The 12877-nt window shown below is 52.6% G+C and overlaps 5 protein-coding genes across 5 annotated transcripts, besides 10 other annotated features; 1 reads left to right on the top strand and 4 right to left on the bottom strand.

The window, feature by feature from the left end:
• Positions 1–276: 276 nt before the first annotated feature.
• On the top strand, positions 277–642 carry Tco025E_02547 (uncharacterized protein; the record flags this gene model as incomplete). Its single annotated transcript, XM_029369472.1, has 1 exon — positions 277–642. One exon carries the CDS (start codon positions 277–279, stop codon positions 640–642), a length of 366 nt encoding a protein of 121 aa, XP_029230441.1.
• An 8-nt stretch (positions 643–650) lies between these two features.
• On the bottom strand, positions 651–2858 carry Tco025E_02546 (putative kinesin; the record flags this gene model as incomplete). Its single annotated transcript, XM_029369471.1, has 1 exon — positions 651–2858. The coding sequence occupies one exon, from the start codon at positions 2856–2858 to the stop codon at positions 651–653; it is 2208 nt and encodes a 735-aa protein (XP_029230440.1).
• Positions 2859–3046: 188 nt separating this feature from the next.
• Positions 3047–3122: a microsatellite.
• A 37-nt stretch (positions 3123–3159) lies between these two features.
• Positions 3160–3186: a microsatellite.
• A 903-nt stretch (positions 3187–4089) lies between these two features.
• Positions 4090–4119: a microsatellite.
• A 983-nt stretch (positions 4120–5102) lies between these two features.
• Positions 5103–5149: a microsatellite.
• Positions 5150–5258: 109 nt separating this feature from the next.
• Tco025E_02545 (putative kinesin) lies at positions 5259–8738 on the bottom strand (the record flags this gene model as incomplete). Its single annotated transcript, XM_029369470.1, has 1 exon — positions 5259–8738. The coding sequence occupies one exon, from the start codon at positions 8736–8738 to the stop codon at positions 5259–5261; it is 3480 nt and encodes a 1159-aa protein (XP_029230439.1).
• A 28-nt stretch (positions 8739–8766) lies between these two features.
• Positions 8767–8787: a microsatellite.
• A 79-nt stretch (positions 8788–8866) lies between these two features.
• Positions 8867–8887: a microsatellite.
• Positions 8888–9492: 605 nt separating this feature from the next.
• Positions 9493–9535: a sequence feature (GA-rich).
• Positions 9536–9638: 103 nt separating this feature from the next.
• Tco025E_02544 (putative U3 snoRNA-associated protein UTP11) lies at positions 9639–10673 on the bottom strand (the record flags this gene model as incomplete). Its single annotated transcript, XM_029369469.1, has 1 exon — positions 9639–10673. One exon carries the CDS (start codon positions 10671–10673, stop codon positions 9639–9641), a length of 1035 nt encoding a protein of 344 aa, XP_029230438.1.
• A 222-nt stretch (positions 10674–10895) lies between these two features.
• Positions 10896–10925: a microsatellite.
• Positions 10926–10936: a microsatellite.
• A 485-nt stretch (positions 10937–11421) lies between these two features.
• Positions 11422–11459: a sequence feature (A-rich).
• Positions 11460–11613: 154 nt separating this feature from the next.
• On the bottom strand, positions 11614–12795 carry Tco025E_02543 (putative DNA-directed RNA polymerase, alpha subunit; the record flags this gene model as incomplete). The annotated part of the gene is made up of 1 exon (XM_029369468.1): positions 11614–12795. The coding sequence occupies one exon, from the start codon at positions 12793–12795 to the stop codon at positions 11614–11616; it is 1182 nt and encodes a 393-aa protein (XP_029230437.1).
• Positions 12796–12877: the final 82 nt, after the last annotated feature.

Genomic DNA, 12877 nt, shown 5'->3' with positions numbered 1-12877 from the left:
GGCAGCGTGGCGCTCGGAGAAGTCCATCAGCAGTTGCAACTTTTCACGGAAGAAGTCCAGCCACACCGCAGATTGGGCACTGAACGCGGATGTCGTGCGGGCGGCGAATTCCGCAACGTTGCGCTCCTGCCTCGAGAAGGCGAGACGCAGGGCGTCAATCTCCTCCCGCTGTGCACGGGCATGGGCATCAGCCTGCGTCACGGACTCGCTGTGTTCCCCTCGCAGCACGTCCATCTCCCTCTCCGCAGTGCGGCGTGCATGGCCCAGCAGTGAAGCATGGTGATCGTCAAGCAGGCTGTGGCGCTCACTCGCCTCCTCGGCGAGCAGGCAACGACGCTCCTCCAGCTCCTCTGCCATCGACACAGCCGCGGCATGAAACATCTCCGCTTGGTTCCGCCGCAAGCTCGCAAGATTCTCTTCCGACTGCAGCAGCCTTGCTTCAGTTGCTGCGAGCTTCTTATGCATTTGTTTCCCACTCGCTTGGAGCCGCTGTGCCTCTTTCTTTTGCTTCTCCCACTTATTATTCAGTTCTTCTCGCTCAAGGAACTGTTTCTCCAGCTGTTGCTGAAACTGCTCCCCGTATTCTTCCAACTTTGTTGTGTGTTTTCTCTCGATGCGCAGTTGCTCCTTCATCTCCTTTAGAAGCGCAGTCACCTTTGCAAGCTCTTTCTGACTCTGTTGTATTTCCTCCTCGTACTGCGCGGCTGACTTCTCCTTCTTTTTTTTGGCGGCGAGGACGACGTTGCCCGCTCCAGTTGCATCTCAGTTCGCTTTCCTTGTTTGGCACTGGCCCTTTCAAACGCTGCGACAAGTTTTTCCCCGGTGGCGCTGAGAACTGCCCGCTCCTTGCTCTCCAACTTTTGCAGGCTCTCCCGCAAGGCCCAGCTATGGGAGTCGATCAGCGCGGCGTTCTTCTGCAGCATGTCCTTATACTGCTGCGTTGCTTGTAGAGCGCAGCGTGTCACGGCATCGATGAGACGTGCGTAGTTGCCTCCCTCAATGCCAATCCCAAGACGGTTTAAGGCTTGCAAAGTGAAATATCCCAGTTGCGCCTGCGGGCCGCCCGTAGCCTCTCCTGCCGCGCCCTTCATCGGTGAGTTGGCAGAGGGAACAACCAAACGAGACATCATCTGCTCCTTTTTCTCCTTCTCCAGTACCGCCAGCTGGGCACGAAGCTGCTCAGTTTCTTTGGTGGCCGCACTGAGTTCGTTCTGGAGTCGTTGCACCGTCATGTTGGTGTGCCTAAACTCCTTCACCTCATGATGCAGGCGTCTGTTTTCATCCTCGAGACTTTTCAGCTCCGCAACATTCTTTTCCAGCAGCTGGGATCGGAGCTCATCAATGGTAAAGTCGCGGTCCGCAACTTCCTGCTCCAGTTGCAGGACTCGGTCTTGAAGCCGCTCCACGCCTTCATTGCGGTGTTCAAGCTGCGGCCGCTCACACAAGAGACGCCGAAGTCGTGCCAGCTCAGCCGTCAATGTCTTTATCTGGCGCACTTGTGGGTCCTCATTAACTATGGCTCTGTTGACGATTTGTTTGGCGCGTGCAGCGTAGCGTAGCGTTTGGCACGTTTCCTCGTAATGCAGGGGGTTCGGGGAGACGGTTGCCACCATGGAGGTCTTGCTGTTTCCTCCAAGCGAATCCATCAGCAGCCACGTGAGGTTGGAGTCGCGGTAGGGGCAGAAAATGCCGTGTTTCCCAGTGGAAAGGTCCGCGAGCGCGTCAATGACGCGTCCGAGGACGGTGAGGGAGAGGTTAATCTTGGTTGCCTCCCTGAACAGCTTCCCCTCCACCCCGCTGGCGCCCGTGCGCTCGGAGCCGGCGAGGTCCACGAGGTTCAACTTGCTGCTGACACGACCGCCGTTGTCATTCTCGTCCAACGTTAGCTGCGCAATGTGAAGGCAAAAGATAGCGTGACTGCGACTACTGCGATCATTCACCTTTGTGCAGGCCGTGTGACGCTCCACACTTCCGCGTCGGATCCACTTCAGCAAGTCTTTTTCCTCCACAACATTTTTCCGCACAAGCCCCTTCACATAAGCGCCGCACGTTGGCTGGTGCCGCAACTGCAGTTCAGTTTTGTCACTGGTGGATTCGTTAACAAGGAGGTCAAACACTTTTTCATTATAAATTTCATAGTACTCAATTTCGACACGAAATGAGTGTGAACTACTCTTTTTGTGCTTGCGATGCAGTGAGTGAAAAATATCACGTGCCAGACGCGGGATAAGGCCCTCCACAGCTTGAGCGTTATCGTCAGTGATGAGTACACTTTCAGTGTCAACTGGCGTCTCCGACGGCACCAGTGACTTTTCAAGCCTCAACGGGGTTGTGCCAGGGGTGCATCTATTTCTGCTCACACGCGGCGTCCCCACCCGAGAGGAGCCTCGTCGCCCGTCTTGCTGAGTCTCCAGTGCCGCCAGGCCAGCTGGCCCAAGCATGGTATACGTCTTACCGCTCCCTGTTTGACCGTAGGCGAAGATGCAGCCGTTGTAGCCTTCAATGACGTTATGTAGCACAGAGCGGCCTACGTGTTGATACACGCTCTCCTGGCCGTCCTCTTCTTCAGCCGCCTTGGACTCGAAGCAGTGCTCAAACGCGTAGGTAAGCTGCGGCCTGTAACTATTGGAGGGATCCAAAACGGTGATTATGCCTTCTTGAGGGGCAAGCTCCAGCGTACTCATCAGCGGCTGCGCGCTCTCCTGTTTCTCACGATGGTTGAAGGGGCGAACGCGCACATACACCCGGGTCGCGGAAAAGAGAGAAGTTTGACTCTGACTCGCCACATCAGTGCCCGTCGAGGGCGACTCCGGCTGCCGCGACGCTCGCTCCACTGGGGTCGTGCCGCTGGACAACATCGCCGTTTGCCCCGCCAACTCCTCCGCCCCGCGCACCAGCGCGTGCCTCACGCAGACGGAGTGGAGGGACGCAAGCGGTGTGTGTGGGTGGGAACCCTCTGCCGGCCGCGTCGTCACCGTCGCGAGGGTCCACGCGAGTCTAAGGCCGTGTGCGGGGGCGGCGTGAAGTTATTATCAACTCCTTGGGAAAACCAAAACTTTAAAATAATAACAAACAAACACAGCAGCAACAAACAAGGAATAAACAATAAACAATAAAAACAAGCGGTCTAAGTCGATGTGTTAAGTCCCTACGGCCTGCCACACATATATACACACACACACACACGAAAGAAGAAAACAAAACAAAACAAGAAAAGAGAGACGGCGATAGGAGAAGAACGAGTTGGGAGAGTGACATGGAGGCGGAGGTGGCGTGCAGAGCGGCACCCGCAGGAAGGCCGCATGGTTAGAAAGTAAGTGGACTGCAGGCTGCAGGAAACAAAGTTGGATGAGGGAAAAAGGCAACGGAGGGACAGACAAACACAAAAAAAAACCGACAGGGGAAGTGGAGGGAAACAACAGTAACTGGAAGAAGAAGGAGGTAAAAAAAAAACTACAAAAAGCAAGGGCCGTTGTTATTTTCCGTTTCACGCGCGCCTTCTCTTTGGCCGATACAAGCCTTGGCCCTTTCTCTGCACTCCCTGCAATTCTTCCACTAATGTCTTCGTGTCATCGTGGGCATCCAACTTGCGGCAACGGACTGCCGCCAACCCACACAAGAAGGGGAAGCAAAAAGGAGGGAAAGCTACTCACCTTGCTTTTACCCTCAGGAACCGCCCCACCCAATTCATGCACACACATGCGCACTCTAAATATTACAAATTTATATGCATGTATTTGCAAAAAAAATGGGCGGGGCCGTTATCATGCACTCAGAGAAAGTGAACCAATCAAAAAAAAAAGTTTTAAGACAAGGAAAAAAAACACAAGTATAAAAAGAAATTTCATTGGAAGAGATGAAGTGCAATCAAAGAACAGATACTGGTAGCAGCAAGTTATAAAAAGACTTAGCTACCCATGACACTGGGTTTATTGCATTCCACCGTTGTTGTTGCCGCTGTCTTGTATTCAGCGACCATCTAGAGACACACAGCCTAAAAACCAATACAAGAGAAATAGACCCAAACGTGGTTCGCCTCATCCTCGCGGCAAATGCGAAGTGAAAAAGTAGAATCGCAAGACGTCGTAGCACACACATGCAGACACACACACACACACAAAAGAAGCGAAGTAAATGTTTCCGCCGCTTTACGCATTCTGCACGTCGTGGAAAGTTTAAGCAAGTCGATTAGCATTGCGTGCGGGAGAGGAGGAAAGGCAACAGAATAGGCGCAAAGGAAAGGCTGGAGGGGAGAAACGCACCCCACCGCGTGCTTCAAGCACACTTTCCAGAGTCACCCTACGTGCATGTCCCCCACTCCCCTTTCCGTACTCCTAGCCTTCCTCTTCCAGACGTCTATTCTTCGTTTTCTTCTCGTTGGTTCCCCTACACCGAAGCGCAGCGCCTCCTCGCTTCGCCCCTCCGTCACCTCCCCCGTTTTAATCCGCCGCCCCACCCCCCTTCCCCACTGTGGCTCCCGCTCATCAGCGTCTAGAGCGTGGCCGGGGCCGCACCACACGCGGAAGGGAGCAAAAAAACAAAAAGCAAACGAACAAACGCGGCAACCACAAATGAATCCAACAGCAATAACAATAACAGTCGTTGTAAACTGTAACAGGCCTGACGCGTAACGGCACGGACGGAGAACCCCCCCCCCCCAAAAAAAAAAAAAAATTCAAGCACACAAGGCAGAAAACGCACGCCATCAAATACAACAAGAAAAGGACGAAAAAAAGAAAAACGGAGCGGTAGGTGTTGGAGAAACTTTTCCGTCGAAGGCAGAACATTTGTTTTTCAAGGAAAAAGATGAAGAAAAGAAAAAAAACAGGAAATCTGAACGCCTGTACATAAAGGAGAATAGGAAGAAGAAAAAAAAACCGCGCGCAGACGTCGCCGTTGTCAATTTTGCATTCATGCACAGGATGATACTATATTCCTCTCGCCTATTATCCGCCTCATTTGAACTTGTTCTTCGCTTTGGTGTTCTATACCTATTTTTCTCTCTCGCTCTCACTTCCTGGTACACGCATCCCCAGAAATTCTCCCTCAGCCTAAGTCCCGACACCTGCTAAGAGAATCAAAAGGCCAAGGTGCGTGCTGCCGAAAGAAAGTAAAGAGAGGAAAAAAAAAACATAAGTAAATGAAATAACAAGACGTATAAATGCATTTATATTTATCTCATTCGTTTCTCCGTTTGTTTTTTTTTTTGCGTTTGCATGTTCGCACACCTGTCAATCGGCAAAGGCCGTTGTTGCCAACTACTTTGGTGCTCCTTTTTGCGCCACTGACGAGCGCTCCTGCTTCCGCACATTTGCGGCGGAGTCAGCGGTAGTTGTCGCCTTTGCCCTGCCCGTGCCGGAGCCTTTTTTATCGACAACACCAACAGTATCATTGCTACTAGTATTATTCTTACCAACATTATTACTGCGTAGCCTATTTGTGTGGACAAGTTCATTCTGAACGTCCTCCCTAAAACGCTGGAGGCTCGCGTTGCTGTCCTCTTGCGTCTGCTTCAGCTGCTGCACAATCTCCCGGAAACGCTGCGTGTCACGTTGCTTCCGCTCCTCCACAGCCTCAAGCAACGCGGTATAGTCCTTTCGCTCCCCAGTCGTGTCGCGGAGACGGCTTCGGAAGCTCATGTAGTCCTTACCTTGGACCAATGTCCGCAGCTGAGCAAAGGAGGCGTCTATCGCAGAGGAACGGTTGTCCCAGTCACAAAGCAAACCATTACTAACAGTCACAAGCCGCTCCTGCTCTTGGGCAAGGTTTTGCATCTCTGTTTGATGCTGGTACTCCATGCGATTCCGCTCTGCCTGCGCCTTGAGCAAGTCTCTCCGCAAATCAGTTACCTCACGTTCCAATAAACGGCGTTGCCTCTCCTTCTCAGCCATGTCACTTTCTTGCCGTTGGGACTCATTGCCAATTTGCTGCTTCAGTCGAGAAATATCCTGCTCCTTTTCCCGGCGGTAGCGGTCCATTTCCTCCTGTCGCCGTGTCAACTCCCTCTCATGGTTCTCCTGTAAACGCTTGACGGTTTCCTCTAAGCGTTTGGAATCCGATGTGCTGGAGCTCAACTGGTCACGTAACCGTCTTGTTTCCTGCTGATGTTGAGAGCGCGTCTTTTGCAGCTGTTCTTCGTAGCTCGCACGCACCTCCCCTTTCTCTTCCGCGAGTTTTTTCCGTTCAGATTCGTAGTTCTCCTTGTTCTTCTTCATCCGTTCCTCTACGTAGTTTAACTTGTCCACATGCTTGTCAATGAGCTGCTGGTACAATTCATTGCTCTTCTCAATGGACTCCTTTAGTCGAGCCGCGGACAACTTTTGCAACTCCTCCACCTCGTCCGCATGCTGCCTCCTCGTTTGTTCAATTTCGTTCCGATGCGACTCCTGAAGACGGCGCACGTCCATGCTCAGGTGGGCGCTTTTGTCAATAACAGAGCGAGTCACACGCCGTATGAACTCCTCCTCCTTTTGCACCATCACGGTGTACATAAGGTCCGACGCCCAGTCGGCATAAAAGAAGGAGTAAAGTTCCAGTTGCTGCTGCTGATTTACAATAACTTTCTGCTGTTTATTCACCTCCTTCTTGAGATTTTGAATACGGATATTCAGCTCTTCCAATTGAGCCGTGTTGCTGGAAGTGCCAGATCGTTTATTTTGTTCCCCCTCATTGGCTCGGGGACGAGCGTCTTCGGCGTCGGCATGCCGTGTCCTGAGCAGCAGTGCATTTCCGTCGTCCTCAAAGCAGCTCGAACGTCGGCGAGAACCCGTTTCTGACACGTGACTGGGGCGTTGGCGCCTAGCTGAGCCTGCACTCGGATTCTCCATTCGGGCACTAAGTCCATACTCTTCAATTTCAGCCTGAAGCTCCACAATTGTCTTTTCCTGGTCCTGGCAGCGTTTCTCCAAATAGGCATTACGATGCTGCAACTCCACGACGTAGTCACGGCTAAATTCATTGAGTCCAGCCTCGCGTATAGTCTTTTTTAGACGCTCTACTTCGGCCGTCAAGAGACGGATTTGACGCACTTGTGGGTCTTCATTGATAACTGCCTTGTTGACAATTTGTTTTGCGCGCGAGGCGTAGCGTATGGTCTGTCGCATTTCCTCAAAATTCACACAGTGAGGTGAGATGGTGGCCAACATGGAGGTCTTGCTGTTTCCTCCAAGCGAGTCCATCAGTAGCCACGTGAGGTTGGAGTCGCGGTAGGGCACGGGCACAGAGAGCGACTTGGACTGCGAGAGATCTGCCAGACAGTCAATGACACGTCCCAAGGTTGTGAGGGAGAAATTAATCTTGGTGCCCTCCAGGAATTGCTGGCCCTCCGCGCCAACGGCGCCGGTGCGCTCGGAGCCGGCGAGGTCCACGAGGTTCAACTTGCTTTGCTGATTGCAGGTGTTATCGCCCTTGTCAAGGTACAGCTGCATAATATTCAACGTAATAATGGCATGACTGCGGCTGCTGCGATCATTGACCTTTGTGGCCGCCGTGCGTCTTTCCATGCTTCCTTTACGAATCAACTTTGCAATTTGTGCCTCGTTGTTAACCACCATCGAGGTGAGTCCCTCCACGTATGGTCCAGTGACAGGGTTGTGGCGAATCCTTAAATCGGCGTCTTTTTGCGGACGAAACAAATCAAACACCTTTTCATTGTAGATCTCATAATACTCCAACTCAACCCGGTACGAGTGTGAAGGGTCCCTATCCCTTTTCTCGTGCAATCCTTTAAAGAGGTCTGACATGATGCGGGGAATGATGCCCTGCAGCTCATTAGGGTTCAGCTGCGTCGTGTCAACGACGTCGACAATCTGACGCTCCGTGTTTCCTTGGGTGCTCAGCTGCAGGGGACAAAGTTCCTTTTGGCTGCTCTGGCTGCTGAGCGCAGTTATGCGAGTAAAGCGCGCGGGAGACACCGTACTAATAGACAGCTTAGAGCCCTCACACTCGTCCTCGTCGTCGTCGTCGTCGTTCGCAAAACTCTGCCGCCTACCACCAGCAGTAAAGTCAGTCTTCATTGGAAAGTAGCCAAACATGGAGAACGTCTTCCCACTGCCAGTCTGCCCGTACGCAAAGACGCACCCATTGTAGCCCTCCAAGCTATTCTCCAACACCGGGCGCCCAACCGCATTGTAAACATCCTCCTGCGAACTGTAGGGTGGGTGGACAACTACAGCCCTTGCAACAATCCCCGCTCTTGACCCTGCACCCTCAAACGAGATGGAAGACTCAGCCGCTGGGCGTCCGCGGGCAGAGGCAACGCTGATGTTAGAGGTGCTCGCATTCATGTTTGCCCGACTCCGATTGCCCCGGGCGGAGGCGGGGCGATTGACAAACGTGTCAATAGACCCACGTATTTCTTCAGCGCTCATGCCTTTGCCGCCGTCGCCGTAGCCTTGCTCCAAAACAGACCAAAAACAACGCGTGAAGCTAAACGTTTCGCGAGGTCTAAAATCCTTCTGGGGGTCCAACAACGTAATGAAGCATGGGTTGTCAACATCAATTCGTACCGTACTGTGTTGTGGCAGGTTCAAGGACAACTCCCGCTCACTAAATGGCCGAACACGCACATACACCTTCATGGCGTTTCCCTGCGCCTGGGCAGCTTCCAGCGCGGAGCGCTGTGGCGCGAGGAGAGACCTGGAGGAATGCACACGTCGAAACTCAGTGTCTTTCACTCTCGGTGTCGACACCAGGCGCCCAGAGGTGGGGGTGGAGTGTGTGGGGGAGTAACCTGGCATGGCTTGGGGCTGTGCGTGTGTGTGTGTTTATATATATATATATATGTATGATGAGAGTTCGCCTCTGGAATTCTTTTTTCTTAGATATAAGTTTATATATGCGTGTATGCCAAAACGACTTTCTTCTTTGTGTGTGTGTGTGTGTGTGTATATATATATATGCAATGCCGCCAGGCTACACAGCACGCTACAGTACGGTTTTCCTTGTACCTTTGCTCGGCGCCAAGCTCTTGTACAAAAGGAAGACTACCAACTACAAAGAAACCGGCGCAAAACAAGAATTAACAATTAAAGGAAAAAAATAAATATATTTACGGCAAACGTCAAATACTTTTTTTCCCCCCTCTTTGTTATTGCCTCCTTCGCCTTCGCCGGATAGATTTGCTTTTACTGTGGAAAATAACGCGGGACACTCGCCTCTTCTCCTCCTTCAACGACAACTCTACTCGTTACTCTCTGCTGCAACTCCTTCTTGTAGAGCAACACGGGAAGAGAAACGCAAGGAGATGCAAAGTGGTTCTCACACACACGGCGGTCAACAAGCAATGACTGAACGTCCCTGTGTGTATTTATATGTATAAGCGAGAGACAGACGTGCATTCCATGCCTTCCTGGAATACATACGTTTTTTTCTCGGCTTTTTTTTCTTTGCCTTAGCTTTTCCCCTCTCAAAGGTGGACACTACAAATGTTATTTACACTGCCTTTATCATCACGGCGGTGAAAATGTTAAGCGACTGTGAAAGCAGGGAATATCCCTCATCTTCCCTTTATCTCTTTCTCTCTTTCTCGCTCTCTTGGTTTGTCTGTTTCTGGCGTGCGTGGATGGCACGGTTCCTTTTTGTGGGGATCCTTCGCGGCAGTCATGAATCTTTTGCCCTCAATTACTGCACCCGCGGACTCAGCGGGAGCGACGTGCGGCTGTTGGCTTAAATCGCGATTCACGCTTTTGCTGCAGGCTTTTTCGCAGACCCTCATTCTGGCGCTTGAGCGTTTTGGCCAAGGCGTTAAGGCTTTTGCTGCGTTCCACGCGTTGCTGAATCTCCTTCATGTTCCTTGCCGCTAACGCCGCCTCCTGCTGCTCCTTCGCGCGCCTCTGCTGCAAAATGTGTTCCACGTCGTCGCGTGGCTCCTCATCGCCGTCACCACTGCCGCCTGCCGCCGCGGCCTCCTCCACAAGGGAAGAAAAGCGGTACTTCTTCAGCTCCTTCTTGGCGCGAAGTCGCTCCACCAGAGCTTCACGCTCTTGCGAGGTTTTGAGGCCACTCTTGCGGAGTTTTTCCTGCATTTCCCGACGCTCCCGGCGGCGCTGGGCGGAGGAAAGCATCCGCGGGCCCGTTAACAGCACCTCCTCTGGCAAGACGGTGTTCTGCAGAATCGAGATTGTCCCGCGGACGGCGGGGTGCTGCTTCAGCATCTCTGGGGTGGCATCAAAGTACTTGACCGGGTTAAAGCGACGGAATTCCTCGTCAGTCTCTACAAAGACAATATGCTTGTTCTGCGGTGGTGCGGAGGTAATGGCTATTGACGCATCCTCGTTAAGGAGTTCCTTGGCGCGGTGCAGGTCCGCCTGTGCCTTGTATTGGAGGTACTGAACATTGCGTGCATTCTGCTGCAGCATTTTTTGCGTTTTCTGCTGATTTCCTTTATCTGACGCCTGTCTTTGTTTCATTTTTCCCGAGGCGATATCTAAGACGGCTTTTGTCATGCCAATGTGAAACTCGTCCGGGTTACGCTGAGACGCGGCCCGCTTCAACTGCAGTAGCCTCTGCACCTTCGCCTTCCGACGCCTTGAGCGCACGACATGGTCCCTGTGCTTCTCTAGCTGCCCTAGGTGCTTGCGCGAGGCCGGCTGTGAGCGTTCCTTGTGTGTCGTCCGCTTGATGTGCTTGTCCAGGTTGCCCACCCCTGGGTTGCGTCCCTTGCCCCGTGTCATGGCCTTCCACCGCTGTCTTCTAATGCCCCGCTTCTCACCTGCCAGATGTGTGCGCCCCCGCTGCTGTTAAGTATTGACCGCGACAACTGTCTTTGCCGGAGTGTAAGCGCAAACTTATGCCAGTGCGACACACACGACGAGAGGAAATGCCGCGGTGACTGAAATGACGAGCAGTGAGCAGCAGCGGCACACCAATAGAAAAGGCCACAAAACGGAACAAAAAGAGAGAGAGAGAGAAAGAAAAAAAGGGAGTAAATGAAGAATTTTCACGAGATTCTTTTTTTTGTTTTGTTTTTGGCTTCCCTTAAATTCAGCTTAAACCGTCCAACATTTGGAGACCCGCGTAGCGAGAGGAAAATGCAGCAACGCACAGACACGTAGACATCGATTCGGCATGCATGTGCGTGTATTAGCGGAGAGATCTGGGATGGAGAGAAACACGTGTGTAGAACCTGATTAATATTTTATACGAGTGAGTAGCGGAAGACACACAGCGAGAAAGAAAGAAAAGCTTGTGAATAGGCCCGGAAGAATTAAAAAAAAAATTGGCGGATGCACGGGAGAAAGTAATAACTTCTACCGCGCGTACAGTGAGCGACAGAGGCTGAGGAGGAGTAAACAGGATGGGTAGTAGGCACCAATGCGTCGGCCGCCGCATATCCCTTTTTTCTTTTTCTTTTTTGGTTCCCGCTCACGCCAACTTCGCCGTCCTGAATCCCACACACTCCGCCTTCTTCCCTCACACACCTTGTTTTGCCTTTTCTTTTTCTTTTAGTTTTGTTGTTGAGTTCCCATTCGCGCACCCCTTTTCTTCTCACTGCAGTTCCTGTTTCTGTTGTTGTTGTTTTTTTCCCCAACCACTCTTTTTTTTTTGACGTTCATGTCTTTTTTCGCTTTTTTTATGGCGGGAGGGGTCTTCATTTCAGTTGATTTCGTCTGGCTACACGGCCGGAATTCCGGCGGCGGCCCCAGTGAGAATGGCCTCCGTGCCGCGAATACGCCCGGCCAAGTCACGAGCGCGCTCGGCGAACAAAGTGAGGGCGTACCGGAAGATCTGCGAGGCGTGCAGCTGCCCGATGCTCTCAATGGTAAACCGCATGCGGGTTTTGTCCTTCTCCAAGACAACCTTGTCGGCAATGCCCGGGTAGACGTCACGGCGGAGGCACTCGCGGCACAGCGTGCAGTTCTCCACCTCCACCACCTCCGCCTCACCCTCCTCGTTCACGCCAAAGACACCCGCCGGGCAAATGCGTTGCAACGTTGACGCACACTCCCCAACCACCGGCTCGCGCAAATGAATGCTCGTCTTGAGCTCGTAAAAGCATGCAGAGGCTGGGGTCCACTTCGCGTGAACCCCACCAATGCCCTTCAGCGCAATCACCCGCAGCTTTAAACGCTGTCCGGGCCCTAGCTTTGTTAGAATGATGTCCGGATGGACTAGAAAGACACGGTCTTCGTCGGCAGCCGTCGCCCACGCCTCCTGCCCTGGCAGTGGCGCCCACTTGAGGTCGCCGCTGTAGACGTTCGTCGTCTTTGTGTCACGACGTCCCTCGGCGGCGAGTTCAAACACCAACACACGCTGGGGGTCAAGTGCGTCGAAGCCTACCTGACTGGATTCTGTTACAAACTGCATCTTTAACACAGGGCCAGCAACCGGAACGAGGCCGATGCGATGGGCAAGAATTTCATCCGGCACCACGCTATCATTTTCCTCAATGAGGATGCGGTCAAACGCGAGGACTGGGACCTCCGTCATCATCAGCCGACGAAACATGTTCGCAATCGGCGGGCTGATGCGTTCCACGTCAAATGTCATGGTCTCAACACGTCGGGTAGTGGAGGTGTTATGAGTGGACTCTGCCATCGAAACACTGCTATTCCCCTCGGCCTCTTCCTCGTTTGCGCTGAGGTTCCTACTGGGCTCCTCGGCCTTCACTTGCACCTGTCGCCCCGGCAAATTCACCACGGCCGAGGTGATCTTGATGTTCGATATCCTCGGCATATCCGGCAAAGCCGTCGGCGGCATCGCCGCCTTTCCAGAACCATGCGTGCTGGGCGCACTGAAGGTCTCTGTGTGCAATGCCTTATCACAGCCAATCTGCACTTTGCTGCCGTGACTCATCACTGCCCGGATGCGTATGATTGGAGGAACCGTGCCCTTCGCACTCGCTACAAGTGAAATGAAGAAGAAAGGGAAACGGCAA

Source organism: Trypanosoma conorhini, assembly GCF_003719485.1.
Source record: "Trypanosoma conorhini strain 025E chromosome Unknown Tco_14.4_contig_00101, whole genome shotgun sequence".
In the NCBI taxonomy this organism is placed as follows: domain Eukaryota; phylum Euglenozoa; class Kinetoplastea; order Trypanosomatida; family Trypanosomatidae; genus Trypanosoma; species Trypanosoma conorhini.
The sequence above is the reverse complement of the archived record's forward strand: the minus strand, read 5'-3'. Positions and strand labels throughout refer to the sequence as shown.